This window comes from Vicia villosa, unplaced genomic scaffold, assembly GCF_029867415.1.
Source record: "Vicia villosa cultivar HV-30 ecotype Madison, WI unplaced genomic scaffold, Vvil1.0 ctg.000325F_1_1, whole genome shotgun sequence".
Lineage (NCBI taxonomy): Eukaryota > Viridiplantae > Streptophyta > Magnoliopsida > Fabales > Fabaceae > Vicia > Vicia villosa.
Genome location: NW_026705145.1, coordinates 817,895 through 837,679, shown reverse-complemented (window position 1 = coordinate 837,679; position 19,785 = coordinate 817,895). Strand labels below are relative to the sequence as shown.

General features: G+C 35.5%; 1 protein-coding gene across 1 annotated transcript; it reads left to right on the top strand.

Annotated features, from left to right (window-relative positions):
- Nucleotides 1-3,753: 3,753 nt before the first annotated feature.
- Nucleotides 3,754-6,883, top strand: LOC131626810 (heat shock cognate protein 80). The gene is made up of 3 exons (XM_058897648.1): nt 3,754-3,986; nt 4,646-4,787; nt 4,883-6,883. Exons 1-3 carry the CDS (start codon nt 3,864-3,866, stop codon nt 6,715-6,717), a joined length of 2,100 nt encoding a protein of 699 aa, XP_058753631.1. The 5' UTR covers nt 3,754-3,863; the 3' UTR covers nt 6,718-6,883.
- The last annotated feature ends 12,902 nt before the right edge of the window (nt 6,884-19,785 follow it).

The window sequence follows — 19,785 nt, the reverse complement described above, 5'->3', positions numbered from 1 at the left end:
ATTCTTGCTTTTGATGATGATGATTAGTGTAATACATGTATGTTCTGTAATGATGGTAATGATGATTGATTTGTGATGAATAATGTTAATGTATATATGAACATGCTTAATAATGATGATGATGATGGTGATGACGATGAAATGAGTATAGATGATGCTACTCATAGAATGGTGATGATGAAAGTATGTTATATATATATTTGCATGCATTCATAAACATTGATGAGGGCTGAATCCTAGATGATGAGAGGATTCAGTGAAGGGCAGAATTCCCATTGTGTGGAATTTGTGCTGGCAGGGCCGTATCTGGATGATGATAGATCGGTCGGTGGATTATTTCCACTGGTGATGTTTGGTACCACATGCATAGAGTCAGTTGCATTCATATGCATGAATTTGATAACATGACTGAATGTATTTCCTTATTATGTTTTGGTGTTATGTGTTTGCGTAGTGATGGATAATCTGGATATAGATGAGTTGGGTGAATAATATAACTATTGATGTACTGTTATTTATAATGCAATAATATTTGTTAATTGCGAATGAGACTCACCCTTACACTATATTTTTCAGATTGAGGATAGCGGCTCCGACTCGGTGAGGATTAGCTCATGAGTCGATATGTTGTTTAGCGTCGGGTCATGCTCTGATAGGTGTAACACTGGGGAAAACGCTGTTTTTGAGTTTATGATAATAACTCATTTTTGTTTAATTTATTTGAGGATTAATACATCGATGATGTGATGTAATTTGATGATGTTATTCCGCTGTGTCAACATGATATATTATGAATTATGAGTTATAATGAAATGTTCCTTAGTGAATGCATGACATATGACCGATGTTGTTTATTTTATTTATGAATTGTGACACTCTTGTGCATGTTACTCTGATTTATGTAATTAATTGCCGCGGGGTTTAGAAGGGTGTTACAATGTCAACTTTTGAAGACCAAACTTTGAAAAAAGGCCACCTCTAAAGACTAAGACTATAAAGGTATTAAACTCTTGTTAGTCAACATAAGGATTAAGAAGACTTTGATAGGTCACTATCAGACTCAAAGAGTAATTTGTCTTATTTTGATCATGTGCAGATCCTAACAAAAATTTACACAAGCAGCTGTGACGTAACAGATAATTCCTCTATGAGCAAAGGAAATTCAAATTTCTTTTCATTAGTATTAACCATATCAAGAAACATTATAACTTCTATGATCAAGCTTCTCAAAGATTCACCCATGCAAGTTATTTTCTTCAACAACTTTTTTCTGTCTCTCTATATAAAGAGCTGAAGATTTGAAGAAAAAAATGAATCTTTGACTATCGAAAGAGGTGTTACCCTGTCAAATTAAAAGCACAAGTTTAACTTATAATATCTCATCATTTGTATATCTTAGAAATTCATAAGTCTGAAGAGTCTTTTTGAGTTGTATTTTAACTACACCTCTGACTATATATCAAGTGTAATATTCAAACAATCTTTTATTTGATTAAGTTAGATTATTAGAAGTCACTTCCTTTTATGCTTGAGCATCTGAAATCTCTTGCTTGTGTGCTTGAGCATCCAAAATCCCTTGCTTGTGTGTTTGAACATTAGAAGTTCCTATTTGCGTGTTTGAGCGTTGTAAGTCTCTCACTTGTATGTTTGAGCATTTGTGCTCAATTGTGATTATAGTGAAATCCCTTGGAAGTGCAAGGGGACCAGAATACTCTCATCTTATGGGAGGAACCATTATTAACTTGCCCGTGTTTCTCTTTGGTTCACTCTCTATCTCTAAACATATTTTTATCCGATGCAAACACTTGCTTCTATATTATATTATAGACTTTCCCCTACCATTCATTTGCCTCTACTATTCATTTGGGGAACATTACTCTCCCACCTGGTGAGGTAAATTTTGCTTGCTGACGGTGTCGACTTACCCAGTGTTGCAGTGGCTTTGCTCTTGTCCCAACTTGAGGTCAGCTATAAGGAACTTTTTATCCCCGACACTTGTTCTCAAGGGGTCAGTGGTTTGAAGGTGGAACAAGCTACCTTATAACACATGGACAGGAAAAGTCTAGAGTAAGGCACGAAAAAAAATCTGGATCAAAAATCTTACTTCTCTCCACAAAAGATCTTTGAGATCAAACGATGGGTAAGCTTTGGAGAACTTCTCCCCCTCGATTCTTACTCAAGCATAACTTAAGTTTTCGAAGTTTTCTAAATCGAGAGGTAATTTTACTTTTTTTCTTGCTCAAATTTCCTTTCAAGAGATTGTCATTTTCCTTATGAAATATTTTGGACAACCTCTTTTCATTCTCCTCGGGCCTTAGAATAATATTGGGCTCCAGGTGTACTGTATTTGGAAACTCTTTGCTTCACAAGGACATCAAACTCAACCATAGTTTTTTAGAAAATAAATTTAATTGACTGAGCAACGAATCACTTACTAGAGAGTTAATAAGAGTTTTCCAATTTTTAATCTCTATTAAGTCTCCAAATCTCAAGGTAACTTGAGAGTACTTCCCCTTTTGAGGGAACAACGAGCCACAATTGATTTTTTTTACGAATATTTGATAAGAGTTGGTATAACTATAGGACTGAAAAATCCATTACAAATTTATCATCATAACCTTCTAATAGGTTCCATGGTTGCAATCGTTGAATGATACCATCAACACTTTGATTATAACTGTATAAAAAACACCATCAACGTCTTTATTAAAGAAATCAAGTCTGACAAACACCATTAGGTGATCACTTCTTCTTGTACACCCAAGATATTACCTAAGCTCTCCCATCTTTCTATTTTAATTTGCATCATTCCATCTTTCTCATATGCGATGGATAATTTAATGAACTTCTTATACTTTGAGTTTAATGTTTGGGTCTTTTCTATGTTGTACTTATTGCCAATTCAAAACACTTTTCAAAGCAATTTGTATAGCTTTAATAGTTAAAAATGGGCTCAAATATATTTTTTAATTCTTTTAAAATATTTATTTGTACATAAAAGGCCTCATTAAAACTTTATTTTACGCTTCGAATCAAATATGTTGGCTCGATCTTGATTTGACATGAAGAAAAAAAGTTGACATTCTAATAAATTTTTATACAAAACTCAAATAATTTCTTAAGAGCAATCTAAAAGACATAGGTGACATAATATTATTTTAAAATTATTTTCTAAATAAAAATTAAAATAAAATTTAAACCTAAAATCAATTGAAGTTATCTCAATCCACCCATGATAAAAAATACATTTAACTAAAAAAAGAAAACAAAATTGTAATAAAGTTAATAAAATAAAAGCATAATTTACCTAGTAAAATTGCAAATTTGTAGGAACTCAAAATATATTTAATTTTTTTTGATAAAAAGTATAACTAATTTTATTATTTAGAGTGAAATATTCATAATTTTTTTTTTTGGAAATCCAACTCATTTAATCTTTACTCCATCTAAAAAATAATATTAATAATTAATAAAAAATATTTAAAAACAAGTTTTAGTAAAATTTAATGTCTCATTTAATTTTTTTTCTTTTAATTTGTTACGTAAAAACAAATTATAAAAGATATAAAAAAGATATAGAATAACAATGTGAACCAAGCAATCTAATTCCCATTAGAATTTCGGCCCAAGCCCGTCTATTAACTCGCAACTAAAATCGGGAGTCCGTCTACGAAGGATCTAGAAGTCAAGTCTCCTTAACGGCATTATACAAATCGTCACAGAAGGATCTAGAACCCTACTAAACTCCTCTCTATATAAAAACTCACCACTCATTCTCCACATAACATAATTCTCTCTCAAAACCCTAACTCCTCCTCCTCCACCTTCTCTCTCGATCTCTCTCAAAATCTCATCGATCTACCATGTCAGAAACCGAAACGTTTGCTTTCCAGGCTGAGATCAACCAGCTTCTCAGTCTCATCATCAACACGTTCTACTCCAACAAGGAGATCTTTCTCAGGGAACTCATCAGTAACGCCTCTGATGTAAGTTTCTTCCGATTTACTCGCTTTTTTAGGGTTTTGTTGTGCGGTTTACGTAGTTATTCTGCTTGATCTGTGATTTATACATGTTAGATAGGGTTTTCACGATTATTTATGTATTAGGTTGTAGATTGGCTTAGAAACACCTTGAAACCTAATGATTGACTCTCTTTTTGTTAATTTGTTGCGTTGATTTTTCATGTTTTAGTGTAATTACTCTGATTTTAATTATTTTTACATCGTTGATTAATTTAATAGGGTTTTAATAGGGCTTAGAAACACCTTGAAACCTAATGATTTACTCTGGGTTTGTTATTTTGTTACGTTGATTTTACATGTTTTTTTGTAATTACTCTGATTTGTTAATTATTTGTTAAAATCATTTTTACGTCGATGATTAATTTAATAGGGTTTTTATAGTATAATATGTTAGATTTGTTGTGTTATATGTAACATTCTTTATATTACCCATGGTGATAAGGGATACTTATTTTTTATATGATTGGAAAGTAATAATTATATTTAATTAAACTGGAATAGATGTTTTGATCTTTATATGTGTTTTATGTTTATAGTTATGCTTTGGAAACTCGTTTTGTACGAGTGAATGATGAACTTTTCTTCGTGTTTGATTCTGATTATGTAATTATATACAAATGTAGGCTTTGGACAAGATCCGTTTTGAGTCTTTGACAGACAAGAGCAAGCTCGATGGGCAACCTGAGTTGTTTATCCATATCATTCCTGACAAGGCTAACAACTCTCTGACCATTATTGACAGTGGTATCGGAATGACCAAAGCTGGTAAGATGAGATTGTTTTTTCATTATGTTATTGTTGATTGGTTGTTAATATGATTGTTTCTAATATTTGTGGGTTGCTTATTTTGGTTGTTACAGATTTGGTGAACAATTTGGGTACAATTGCTAGGTCTGGTACCAAGGAATTCATGGAAGCTATTGCTGCTGGTGCTGATGTTAGTATGATTGGACAGTTTGGTGTTGGTTTTTACTCTGCATACCTTGTTGCTGAGAAGGTGATTGTCACCACCAAGCATAATGATGATGAGCAGTATGTGTGGGAGTCCCAAGCTGGTGGGTCATTCACTGTTACTAGGGATACATCTGGTGTGGTTCTTGGAAGAGGTACTAAGATCACCCTTTACCTTAAGGAGGATCAACTTGAGTACCTTGAGGAGCGTCGTTTGAAAGATTTGGTTAAGAAGCATTCTGAGTTTATCAGTTACCCAATTTCTCTATGGATTGAGAAGACTATTGAGAAGGAGATTTCTGATGATGAGGATGAGGAGGATAAGAAGGATGAGGAAGGTAAAGTAGAGGAGGTTGATGAAGAGAAGGAGAAGGAGGAGAAAAAGAAGAAGACTATTAAGGAGGTGTCTCATGAGTGGGATTTGGTGAACAAGCAAAAGCCAATTTGGATGAGGAAGCCAGAAGAGATTGGAAAGGAAGAATACTCTGCTTTCTACAAGAGTCTTACAAATGATTGGGAGGAGCATTTGGCTGTCAAGCACTTCTCTGTTGAGGGTCAGCTTGAGTTTAAGGCTGTTCTCTTTGTACCTAAGAGGGCACCCTTTGACCTCTTTGACACCAAGAAGAAGCCAAACAACATCAAGCTCTATGTCCGCAGGGTCTTTATCATGGACAACTGTGAAGAGTTGATTCCTGAGTATCTTGCCTTTGTTAAGGGTATTGTTGATTCTGAGGATCTTCCTCTTAACATTTCAAGAGAAACATTGCAGCAGAACAAGATCTTGAAGGTCATCCGCAAGAATTTGGTGAAGAAGTGCCTTGAACTTTTCTTTGAAATTGCTGAGAATAAGGAGGATTACAACAAGTTTTATGAAGCTTTCTCTAAGAATTTGAAGCTTGGTATCCATGAGGATTCCCAGAACAAGGGAAAGATTGCTGAACTTCTTAGGTACCACTCCACCAAGAGTGGTGATGAGCAGACCAGTCTTAAGGATTACGTTACAAGGATGAAGGAAGGACAGAGTGATATCTACTACATTACTGGTGAAAGCAAGAAGGCTGTTGAGAACTCTCCATTCTTGGAGAAGTTGAAGAAGAAGGGTTATGAAGTTCTGTACATGGTTGATGCTATTGATGAGTATGCTGTTGGTCAACTCAAGGAGTTTGAAGGAAAGAAGTTGGTATCTGCTACCAAGGAGGGTTTGAAACTAGAAGAAACTGAGGACGAGAAGAAGAAACAGGAAGAATCAAAGGAGAAGTTTGACAATCTCTGCAAGGTGATTAAGGAAGTTTTGGGTGACAAGGTGGAAAAGGTTATTGTTTCTGACCGTGTTGTTGATTCACCATGCTGTCTTGTGACTGGTGAATATGGCTGGACTGCTAACATGGAAAGGATCATGAAGGCTCAGGCTTTGAGAGACAGCAGCATGGCTGGTTACATGTCAAGCAAGAAAACCATGGAGATCAACCCAGAGAACTCCATCATGGAGGAGCTGAGGAAGCGTGCTGATGCTGACCGCAACGACAAATCTGTGAAGGACCTTGTTCTCTTGCTCTTTGAGACTGCTCTTCTCACTTCTGGGTTCAGCCTTGATGAGCCAAACACCTTCGGAAACAGGATCCACAGAATGTTGAAGCTTGGATTGAGCATTGATGATGATGCAGCTGAAGGTGATGCTGATATGCCTCCATTGGAGGAAGCTGATGCTGATGCTGAGGGAAGCAAGATGGAAGAAGTCGATTAAGTTGCGGTTTTAACTCTCTTATATTCTTTTTTGAGGGAATTAAGCTTTTTTTTTTGTTGATGACTCTTAGATTTTTTTACTTTTTTTGGTTATGTTTTATGCTATTTTCCCTGCACTATTGCCGTTATTAATTAAATGCAAGTTGGGCATACTTTTATGGGTTTAATATCAGTTTGTTGCATGATCTAGTTTCATTAAATTTGGTTGATTTAATTACTATCTTGAATGCCTGAATATCTTATACATAGTTGCCGTGCGTGTGATGATATACATTAGAAAGCCAAAATTTCCTCATTCACTTTTTCAAGCTTTTTCAGTAATACAATATTTGATTGATTTCAACAGAAATTGCTTAATATGTTTTAGACTTGCCTAATATGTTGCTCTCTACTTAAATACAATCAACTAAACTTTGCATCATCCATTTTTAATCTTCCTAATCTGATAAAAAAGAATACTAGTATATGTTCTAAAGAGTTATTACTATCCAACATAGTTTCAATTCACAAATGAATGCTTTATGTTTTTTTTGGATAATCTCACAAGATTCATCGATAGCCATCCTGCTGCTACACAACTATGAACCTTGTATGTTTGTAGTATGGCAATCAAGGACAAAAATTGGACAGATTTCCGAAACACCCAAATAACTTAGTGGCGCAACACTTCTCTGCAACACATCATCTCATCGCCAAAATGCTTTGGATCATGATTCACATAGCCAATGTAATTTTCATCTCAACGGTCTATATTGACACAGATGAACTGCTAGTATGGAACTGTAATGCTATTCATGCACACCTGCTAAGCAACTCTTTAGACTTTTTTCTATGGGATTTTTTCAACTTCGTATATTTGTCAAACTATTGGAGATGAAGGATCTAATGACAAAAAACTCTTTCAATTGAAGTTCACCAGAAACAAGACCTCTACATTCTCCCTCAACCACACCATCATCCTTATTCACCTCTTTCACAAATACTCCACGGCATCACGTTATTGCCGCTTTTGGAGACAGCAAATAAAACATAAGGTTCAATGTTACATGTAATTATTTAGTAGGTTTAACGTGTTAGTTTGACATGAATATTGTTTGTTGGAGACTTTTATTCTAACAAACTTTGCTCATTAGGCCTAGAGCTGTCAATTGGGTTGGTTCGGCCCATCCCCCTTCGGTCCGGTGGGTCAATATGTTAAATGGGCTGGTCCGGCCCAACTTGATTGCTTAATGGACTATCGAAAATGAGTCCGACCTATTTTTCAAAGCCTGTGCAGTCCGAGAGGTCTGTCTGATCCGTATTTTAATATTATAATTTTAATTTTATAAAAAGGATATACATAACATAAGTAGAGAGTTATCATAAACTTAGTTAAGTGATGTTTAAGTACAAAGTAGCTTAATATTATCACCAATAGTTATCAAATTTTCTCTTCATCTCATAACCATTTTCTTGATCACATCATCTTGGAAATATATCTACACCCTCTTTGACTTTTCTTTATCACTTGAAAACACATTTATGCAATCATATCACATTTCAATATTTTTTCTCCAAAATTTATCAATCTTGGGTCAGATCGAAGCCTGCTTGGTTCACCCGACTCATGAAAAACATAGGCCCGATGGGCTGGCCCAAAAAGACAGGGTCGTGATTTTTTTAAAGTATTTTATAGTTTGACCCACACTAAATTATTGGGCTTATGGACTGGCCCGATGGGTCGGACTCATTTTGACAGCTCTAATTGAGCCTATTTAAGGAAGTGAGCCTCTATCATGTAAAATTCAAGTGTTAATATAATAATTCTTCTTTTTAATTTTATTTTTCTTTATTCATCATGTAAGAATTTGCCTTTGTTGTTAAGTGTCAACATGGTATGAGACAAAAGATTGTTTTAATATCTTCCGTTGTCCATACATTTACGTGTCTTCATCTCATTTGCCATTCTGATTTTCTCTCTCTCGCTCTAAGAAAATATTTATTTTTTCTTCTCCATCGAATACTTTCGCATTCTTGAGTGATGACCACCATTAAGACTCACCATCTCTACCCCCACAACAACCAAGATCCTATAACCCCCCACAAACTACCATCTCATCTACCCAAACGAACCCACCAATAACACCGTTACAAACACAAACCCTAATCTAAGATATCAAACGATATACTCGATCGTTTATTCATGCAGTACCATCTCATCTTCCCCATCTTTGAATAATTCCAACTATCACTCTTGGTCATGTTCGCTTAAGGTTTTCCTTCACTCAGAATAAATTAGAGTTCATAGATAAAACTCTAATTCGACCAACAACTTCAACTCAAACCTCATTTGCTTGGGATCATTGCAATACAATGGTAATGACAGATTACCAACTCGATTATGGGAATTTTTTTGAAAGTTTCATCTAGATGGATACGACTTAAGAGATTTGGCAAGAAGTTCAACATAGGTAACATTGTAACACCCCATAATTTCAGTTTATTAATTTAATTTGGATTTAAATTAAATAATTGGAATTTTAGTATTTTATTTGGATTTAATTGGAAAATGATGGAATAAGGGCTATTGGGCTTATGGTGTGATGTTAGTAAAAGAGGGGTGCTATTTGGTTAGGCCTTTTTACCAAGTGGTGTTCATTTTATTTTATTTTTCATAAAATAAGAAAAGGAACCATTTAGGGAGAGAAAGGAAGAACACGTGAAAAGGGCAAGAAAAGAGAAAGAGGCAAGAACGTGAAACCGGAAGGAGAGCATTCAAGAAATTCATCGAGGTAAGGGGGGACTCTTCCTTTTAGTAACTATTATGTGATCTTAGGTAATAAGTAGATTGATGTATGGTTTGGTTCAATTAGACATTGGGATTGTTAGGTTAGGGTGTTATAATTTGGATTGAATTGATGATGATTGTGTGAACTATTTGGTTAATAATGAGTTTAAATGATGTTTTATGGTGTATGATTGAATGTATGATGATTATATGCCTGTACGTGATGTCTGGGGTCGATTTTGGACTGAAATTAGGTGGAATCGTAGGGTCTGTCGCAGACCTGAGAATTGCTGAAATCGCAGGTCCGCTGAGCGGAGGGGGTCCGCTGAGCGGAGGTCCCAATGTAGTTTGCTTCTGTTTGACGTCGCTAGAGGTCCGCTGAGCAGAGGCCGGAAGGAATTCGCTTCTGCCTTGCGTCGCTGAGCGAACCTTGCTGAACGAGAATTTTTCTAAAACTTAAAATAGCGTATCTTTTGATTCGTGAATCCTTTCTTAGTTCCGTTTCGGGCATTGTGCAAGTAATTAAATGTTTTATATGATGAATGATGAATATGAGCAGTAGCCGACTTTATTTCTTTAAAACTCGATTTAATTACTTGATGAGAATTGAACATTGTGTGCATATGAGATAGGTGTGACAATGTATTTGATGTGATGATGAATTGGTTGTGATTATTATTATGATTGTGATGAATGCATGACTATTTGAATGATGTTGGAAACATGTACATACTTATTCGGTGATGTGATGTTGAGATGAATTGTTCATCGTGATTCGGTGATGTTTTTAAGTATGTTATATGTGTTTCATTCATTCATATGCATTTGATGTTGGATCCCGGTGATGTTTGGATCGTTGGTGGGCATATTTCCCATTGTGCGGAAATTGTGTCGGTGGGCCGTATCTCGATGAGGCGTAGATCGGTTAGGTGGATTGATTCCACGGTTTATTGGTACCACATGCATAGTGTCAGTTGTGTCATATGCATTTCGTCATAACATGATTGTATGGACTTCTGTGTTATGTGTTGTAATCTATTATTGTGTGAATTGATGAATAATAGATGTGAATCTGAATATGTATAATTGGGTGAACGGTATATTATGATGCTTGTTACTTATGAATTGCATAATATTTACTAATTGAGAATGAGACTCACCCTTACATGTTGTCATTTTCAGATTGAGGAGTAGCGACATTAGTGCTTGGTGAGGATGACTCGTAGATTTTATCCGTTTATGTTGGGTTGTGTCGGTCATGCTCTGATCTGTAACACTGGGGAACGATAGTTTTAGAGTTTTTATGAGATTACTCCATTTTATTTGGTGTTGGATTATATTTCCATTTGGTTGTATTTGATGATGTTTCTTATTCCGCTGTGATAAACATGATTATGTTTTGGTGAACCGTTTCCTAATGAAGCATGACTTGACCATGGTTGGTTTATTTATTTTAAATAATTGTGGCACCCTTGTGCATATATTTTTACTCTGATATATTTATTTAATTTGCCGCGGGGTTTAGAAGGGTGTTACAAACATCATGATGATATTTTTCACATCTCATAATCTTTAGGAAGAAATATACTCCCTCAAGCAAGATACCATGATATCACACAATATTTCACCACCCTCAAGAAACTTTGGCAAGAAATTGAAAATTTTATGCCACTTCTAACATCTATATGCAACATCAAAAGTAGATGCCAATTCATACCCACCAATAAGGATTACGAGGAAGTTATTATGTCATTTGATTTTTTAAAGGATTGAATGAACAATATGCTTTCTTTCGGTATTAGATTATGCTAATACTTCCAATCTAGGTCAACAAAAAGCATTACTTTCCCTAGTTCAACAAACTTCGCATGAAAAATCTTCCAACATACATCATCTCAATTCCACAAATATTCCATCCGATAATTCAATTTATATTCATTCTAGAAACAATTATACCAATCCTAATGGGATATTGGACAATGAGCCACAAACCATGTATGTCATTCTAGATATTTGATTTCCGTTACAACACAAGTTAAACCTATCCATCCATATTCGGCTCCCCAATAAATCCACCATTTGTACCTTCTTATGGAACCATAATCTTCAATAACACTTTCTACTTAAATGATGTGTTACCTATCACTAATTTTCAAAATGTTTAATTTATGTTCCTAAATTCAATTTGTTGGGCGATAATATGGGCATTAAATAGTATGGGGGGGGGGGGGTTGAATAGACATATCCTTTTAAACCATATTCAAAAAAATTCATGCGAAAAATAAGAGTTTAATAAGAGAAAACATAAGTGGTAGGTGAAAGAAAAATATAGCAAACTAATTCAAGGATTATATGTTTCATTGTCTATCTATCATGATTGACTCAATCAACATTGAACATAATCGAGATAAAAGAAGTTGCTTTGACAAGCAATTCAACATTGATCATAATACAATTTTGGTCATAGTTCAAAATTGAGATATAACAACGATTGATTAATCCAAACTTAGAGTCTTTAGAATTATAATTGTAGTGTTATATTTGTGAGAGTCTCAAATAGGCGACACATGTAACATCCCGTCTTTATTTATTAGTTATTTTATTATTTATTTGGTTTATTAATTATTAAATGGTGTGATAATTAATTAAATATGTATTTTGTGATATATTTGTGATAATTGTGTTTTGTGTCAGTAAGTGTGAAAATGAGAAAAATAGTCAATTGGGCCTAATGTTGGTTAGAATGAGAAATGGTGAGGTGTTAATGAGTAAGCCCATTTAGATAATAAGAACTAGTAAGGTTTCACAAAATTAGAGAGAAAGAGAAAGATAGTAAGAAAAGAGAAGAAAAAAGGAAAAGAAGAGAGAAGAGAAAGAATAGAAAAGAAAAATGAGGCTAACTCTAGGAGGAGAAATCACTAAGGTAAGAGTGAGATTTCTTAATTTATGGGTTATATGATTGTATGCAATGGTTAGAAACATGTTAGGATTGAGAATTTGTTGATTCTAGTTTTAACATGTTAGGTTTTGTTGAGATTCCATGAAATTGAATGATTGAAGCATGTTTTGATGATTATACTTGTTTCTATATGGGGAATACATGCTAGAATGTTTCTATTTCATGAGACTATGAATTGTTCATCATTTTCATAGTTTTGAAATGTTAGGGTTTGAACATGAGTGATGAAGTTGATGTCATGAAATCTTGTTTTTATGATGCTAAATGATCTTATATGTTACGTATATGTTAGAATACTTTGTTTCCATGATTAAATCACATTAGAAGTTTTCTTGATTTGACAGGTTATTATCGGAAGTTTATTGAAGGATTTTCTAAGTTATATTTGTCGTTGACGCAATCGACTAGGAATGGTCAATCTTTCATTTGGACTTCACGATGTGAAGCTGATTTTCAAGAGCTTAAGAGAAGGTTGACGACCACTCCTATTTTGATTGTGCCTAATCCGACAGGACTATTTGTCATGTATTGTAATCCTTCATTGATGGGTTTATAAGGTGTGTTGATGCAAAATCGACAAGTGGTAACTTATGCTTCAAGACAAATTAAAGTTCATGAGAGGAATTATCTGACGCATGACTTAGAGTTGGCTGGTGTTGTATTTGTACTGAAACTTTGGAGGCATTATTTGTTTGGATCGAGATTTGATGTGTTAAGTGATCACAAGAGTTTGAAGTATTTGTTTGATCATAAAGAGTTGAATATGAGGTAGAGAAGATGGTTGGAATTCTTGAAGGATGATTGAATTACCCTCCTGGTAAAGCGAATTTTGTGGTCGATGCATTGAGTAGGAAATCTTTGCATATGTTGATGTTGATGGTGCGAGAGTTTGATTTGCTTGAGAAATTTAGAGATATGAGTTTAGTTTGTGAATAGACTTCTTCTAGAGTAAAGCTTGGTATGTTGAAGCTTACTAGTGGCATTCTTGATGAGATTCGAGAAGAGCAGAAATATGATTTGATTTTGGTTGACTGATTCATATTGATTAATCAAGGTTGACGTGGTGATTTCTGAATTGATAAGAACAATATTTTAAGATATTGTGATCGAGTTTGTGTTCCAGATATAACAGATTTGAAGAAGAGGATTCTTGAGGAAGGGCATCGTAGTGGATTGAGTATTTATCGTGGAGCTACTAAGATGTATCAAGATTTAAGGAAATTATTTTGGTGGCAAGATATGAAGAAAGAGATAGAGAAATTTGTGCATTCTTGTTTGATCTGCCAGAAGTCAAAGATTGAACATCATAATCTGTCTGGTTTGATGCAACTGTTATCCATTCCTGAATGGAAATGAGATAACATTTCTATGGGTTTCATGTCTGTTTTACCTAGGACACTGAGTAATTGTGATGTTGTTTGGGTTATTGTGGATGGATTGACAAAATCTGCTCACTTTATTTCGATGGGGATAAATTATTCGATGGAGAAGCTTGCAAAGGTGTACATTGAGAGGATTGTCAGTTTGCACGATATTGCGTCTAGTATTGTGTTCGATAGAGATCCGATGTTTACTTCGAGATTTTGGGAAGTTTTGCAAAGTGCTTTAGGTACTAAGTTGCATTTGAGTTCGACTTATCATCCGAAAACAGATGGTCAGACTGAGAGGACGATTCAGTTGCTTGAGGATCTTTTGAGAGCTTATGTATTGGAACAAGGAGGCGTTTGGGATAATTATTTGCCTTTGATTAAGTTTACTTATAACAAAAGTTTCTATTTCGAGTATTGGGATGGCGCCGTTTGAAGCTTTTATGGTAGAAGGTGTATGACTCCTTTGTGTTGGTACGAGTAAGGAGAAAATGTTGTGGTTGGACCTGAGATAGTTCAACATAATACAGATAAGATTAAGATGATTCAGGAGAAGTTGAGAGCTTCTTAAAGTCGTCAGAGGATTTATCATGATAGGAGGAGGAAAACACTTGAGTTTGAGGTTGGAGATCATGTGTTTCTTAGAGTTACTTTGATAACAGGTGTTGGTAGAGCGTTGAAATTGCGTAACTTGACACCACATTTTATTGGTCCTTATGAGATTGTGAAGAGAGTAGGTGAATTGGATTATCAAATTGCTATGCCACCGTCTCTTACTAATCTCCAAGATGTGTTCCATGTGTCTCTGTTGAGGAGGTACATTGCAAATCTATCTCATTTAGTCCAAGTAGATGATATGTAGGTGAGGGACAACCTTACCATGGAGATATTACCTATGAGGATAAAGGATCGGGAGTTGCAGCAACTTCATAGTAAAGAGATTGCCTTGTGAAGGTAGTTTGTGGAGGACCGACAAGTGGGAATGTGACTTGGGAACTCGAGAGTAAGATGAGGGAGTCTTATCCCGAGATGTTTGTTTAAGGTAATTTTCGAGGACAAAAATCTTTTAAGTGGGAGAGAGTTGTAACATCCCGTTTTTATTTGTTAGTTATTTTATTATTTATTTGATTTATTAATTATTAAATGATGTGATAATTAATTAAATATGTATTTTGTGATATATTTGTGATAATTGTGTTTTGGGTTAGTAAATGTGAAAATGAGAAAAATAATTGGGCCTAATGTTGGTTAGAATGAGAAATTGTGAGATTTTAATGAGTAAGCCCATTTAGATGATAAGAATTAGTAAGGTTTCACAAAACTAAAGAGAAAGAGAAAAATAGTAAGAAAAGAGGAAAATAAGAGAGAAGAGAAAGAGAAAAAGGAGGCTAACCCTAGGGGGAGAAATCAATAAGGTAAGGGTGGGATTTCTTGATTTATGGGTTCTATGATTGTATGCAATGGTTAGAAACATGTTAGGATTGAGAATTTGTTGATTCTAGTTTTAATATGTTAGGTTTTGTTGAGATTCCGTGAAATTGAATGATTGGAGCATGTTTTGATGAATATAATTGTTTCCATATGGTGAATACATGATTGAATGTTTCTATTTCACGAGATTATGAATTATTCATTATTTTCATAGTTTGAAATATTAGGATTTGAACATGAGTGATGAAGTTGATGTCATGAAATCTTGTTTTTATGTTGGTAAATGATCTTATATGTTGCGTATATGTTAGAATACTTTGTTTCCATGATTAAATCGTTGTTTTGGTTGAGGTTTAGTGAAGAATTCGTGTCAGACAGAATGATGTTCGCGCAAGAATTTTTCGACAAAATCGCAGCGCGGTAGGGCGGGCTTAGCGTGCCATGTTCTGCAAAATTTTATATTTTTGTGAAGTGAGACTGAGTCTTGGATGCTTATAATTTACCATAAATTTTTGTGAATTTTACATAATTTTCTGGAATCGTTTGGTTGGCTTTTGGATCAATTCTTTGTGATAACATGATACATGAATTTTCCCTGTATGCATGTTGTAAATTATGAATATTTGAAAATAACATGGTTGATCTTTATTTGCTATTTTTTATTTGTAATGTGATTATTTGGTGGATGTTGTGGGGATGTTTTTCATGTATGTATGATAACATGAGAATTGTGTATGTTTGTGCAAATTATATTGAATTCATATGTGATGAATTGGTGAGATATATGCTTGTATAATTAAGATTGAGAGATGGTCTTAATTGTATATGTTGGTCGATATTTGCACATGCATTCATTTATCAAGTGAGAAAGAGGCAATGTTTGGTAGTTATGTGGGAGCTATTGACTTGTCCCAAATAGGGAAATGGGTTTGAAGTCTAGAGGATAAATTTATTTTGGTAGTTATCTGTCTGGAGATGATAGACGCGGATAATTCGCGAAGGATAATATTGGTAACACATGCATTTGCATTGAGTCTCATTGGTGTCACATGTATCGATGTGAATTTCATTGGTGTGTTTTGCTAATTGTGTAAATTGGTGTTTTGTGGATAATTGTGATTGTATTACTTGATATCTTGAATTGGTTGAGCTATCTCGTGTATGTTATGGTATGATATGTATTTTATAAGGTGTTAAATGAATGTATACTTGAAGTGTGTGGAATTCTATATTTTATATGTTATACATTGCTCATTATTATATATTTCCATAATGATATGAATTCTCACTCTTTTGTTGGAATGATGTTTTGTACGACATTGTTCAGATACCGAGGAGTAGAGGTGCCCATTCTTTCGAGAATTTAGCAGAGGAGATTTTATTTTACGTTTATCATTTTCTTAGGTATAGACGGAACTCATGCTCTGGTTATGTAACACATTGGGGGGGTTTCGTTTGATTTTCATGTTTATTATTGTTGAGAGGTATTGCATTGCTCTCGTTACATTTCGATTATGTTGAATTATGTGATGTGGCCATAGTGCCTAAAGTTTTATACATGATTATATACTATGAGATCTAATAATTGGTATTGCTTTATTATTTCGGTGTGGTGTGCAAATAAAACATGATAAAATGTGTGTTATGAACATGACCAGAGGCTTTATGTCGTTTTTATTTTGTTGTATTTTGAAATATATTTAATGACCTCTTGATATGCATGTTTTACTCTGATTTAAGTAATATATTTACTGTGGGGTTTAAAGGGTGTTACAACGTGAAAGTCCTCGCCTAGCATGATGTCGCCCTGATGACATCATCACAGAACGGGGGGGCTCGACCTTGGGACATGTGACATGATAGTACCATTATCTTCACATTATTCATATAAGAATATAATAAATGGTCATATCACTACTTCCAATAAGGCAAGTTATCAACATCTTCCCTGGTCAAAGGGGGGAGAAGTTGTTGCCTCTTGTCATACCCCAAATTCGTCCTACCCTTTAACTTCTAACTGGCTTAGGTTTTGCGTTCATGTACATACATCACTTAGGTCATAACTCACATTCATGCATTCATATCATCGGTGCTATTCAAAGGCTAGTAAGAAAAAATCCTATTACAAAGAAGTTTGATCAGAGAACAAGAAGACTGAGGTATAACCATGTAGTTCCATGTTCAGGGAAGTCCTCATGGATTGGGGTTTCTTTTTGTCTCAAGTCGTGGCATTGGCTGAAGGATACTGGCTTGCAAATCATCCGGTTCTTAAAATCAGGGTTTCCTTCACCAAAGTCAAACAGTTGACTTTCTGGTCAACATCTAATCAGGAATGGCTTCTATGTGGGAAAAGCTTCTCATGTTGGCTGTGTGGATGTGTTTGTGCAACTGGAATTGACTGGGAGGGATTTAATCAGGAATTTCATCAATAGTCGGAAAAATCAGAACAGCTGACTTTTGGGTCAAAATCAGGAAAATCATTCAAATATTGACTTTTGGTGGAAAATTAATCAAGAAAAGTCGAAGAATGGATAAAATCGGGAGTTTGGCAAAAAGTTGCCAAAAATAGAAAAATAACAAAATGGAAAGCCTTCATACTTAGAAAAATTCTGGCATTGGAAATCTAGTTGAGCAGTCCACTTCACCATCAGTTTACACGTGGCAAATGACATTTTCTGGGAAAATTTCCAACATCAAAGTTGTTCCTCTCATGGAGGAGAACAACTTTGTGGTTGGGCACTTTTTCAGTTGAAGCTTGGTTGAAGAGTTAGTAAGATGTGAAGTTGAGACTTTTCATATGAAATAAGTCACATTGCTGGGCAGGCCTCTTGACAACACGCAAGCATTTTTACAAACATGTGGCGTGTCATTTTTGGAGCTAATCCCAGAGCAATACGATGGTTTATTGATCACAAACTTGACACCCATCAACTCTTCTCCATGTCCTCTATGCAATGAGACAAGAATCAAGCCATGGGGACAAAGAATGAATCATTTACAAAGCTCCAAAGTCACATGTTCACACTGGTCCAAGTTATGCATCTGGCTGGGCATAAATCCTGGTCACGCGTGAATCTTTCATCAAACACGTGGCGCGCTGAATTCAAAGCCAGTCTTAGGACTCTACAAATATCCATTTGGATCCATCTTGATATCAGATTACTCCTTGCCATATGCTCTTTCAAACAAGCCATGGATGGGAATCATTGAGTGTGTGCGAAACAAGATACGAAAGCCTAAAGTCATGCCCTGGCCAAGTTGCGTATTTGCCACATAGAGGAGGCCAGATCATGTCATGCACGCAAGCCTCATGTTCAGAGTGCATCACTATATTCGAAGTTATTTTTGAAGGGGTTATAGGCATTCTTACTTGATCATAGCAACACAGAACCTGCTCCATCATATGTCACCTATACCATGAGTCCAAGAACAAGTCATTTAAGCAATTGGTTAGGGGGTTAGAAAGTTGCAAAGAGGGCCACTTGAACTAGAAGGTGACACATTCATTTCGCAGCATGCACCAAGATGTTATTACCATCATTCCACATATAGCCATGCAAGATTACTGATTTCAGAAAGTGGACACAAGGTTTGCCATAAGCAACAAGCTTGTTCATTAAGTTTCAAAGGCATGCTCTATACTACAAGTCCCACACCGAAGAACAACCTTGCCACGAGATGCTTACTCACTAAAGCCCCATACTAGAGAAATGCTTATCATTCTGGCCACACTCACCCTATAAAGATAGGTGCATACAGTCCATACAGGCTCTCACGATTCACTTCCCCACGCACTCCACTTCCTCACTCTATTCTCTCTCACTTCTCTCTCTCCACACTCTCCCTCACTCGGTTCATTCTCCTCCTCCACCAGAGTTTGTTACGAGCTGTAACAAACTCCGGCCACCGTAACTACCACAATTCCGGCCACCGTAACCACCACAAGCCACTGATCCTCACCACCACTGCCACAAGACTCTCAACGATCTCCCTGTGAACACTCTCTCGTCATCCTCACTCGTTCAACATCATCACACATCATCACTTTGCAAGCGGATCATTGAGCTCAAGATCTCTACCGTTTCTGTGTATACTCCTCAGAGACCGGGTGAAGTTGTTGATATCATCAAAGAGAGCATCACAGCCATCTCCTTCAAGAGAACGTGGAGCTTCTCAGCAACTTTTGATTCAAGAACGCCAACAGGTTAGCATCTTGAACTCCTTAGCATGCTAGCTATGTATGAGTAGGTTGCATATCTTGAACATACTCCACGCTATTCTCTGCATTTGATTGAAGTACACGTCCTCTGAAAATTGACTGGATTCTGTGTGAACTTGTTGTTATCTAAATATGTCATATCCATACTCCATTTCTGTGTAGCATAAGGATCATGTGGAGGTAGTTATCGTGTGTTTTCATGGAGATCTCGTTAGTTAGGTTTTTTTGTTTTCATTTCGGTTATCACGATAGAGGAAGAGTTAGGGAAATCTGAGATCAGATCTGGAGTCTACGTGAAATTCCGAGCGAGATGATGGTGGTTTGGA

Excerpts from the sequence above, each read along its gene's own strand:
- LOC131626810 (XM_058897648.1), top strand. The coding sequence starts at position 3,864 with ATGTCAGAAACCGAAACGTTTGCTTTCCAGGCTGAGATCAACCAGCTT. Across the intron at positions 3,987-4,645 it reads TCATCAGTAACGCCTCTGAT|GCTTTGGACAAGATCCGTTT; the intron begins GTAAGTTTCTTC and ends ATACAAATGTAG. Across the intron at positions 4,788-4,882 it reads TATCGGAATGACCAAAGCTG|ATTTGGTGAACAATTTGGGT; the intron begins GTAAGATGAGAT and ends TGGTTGTTACAG.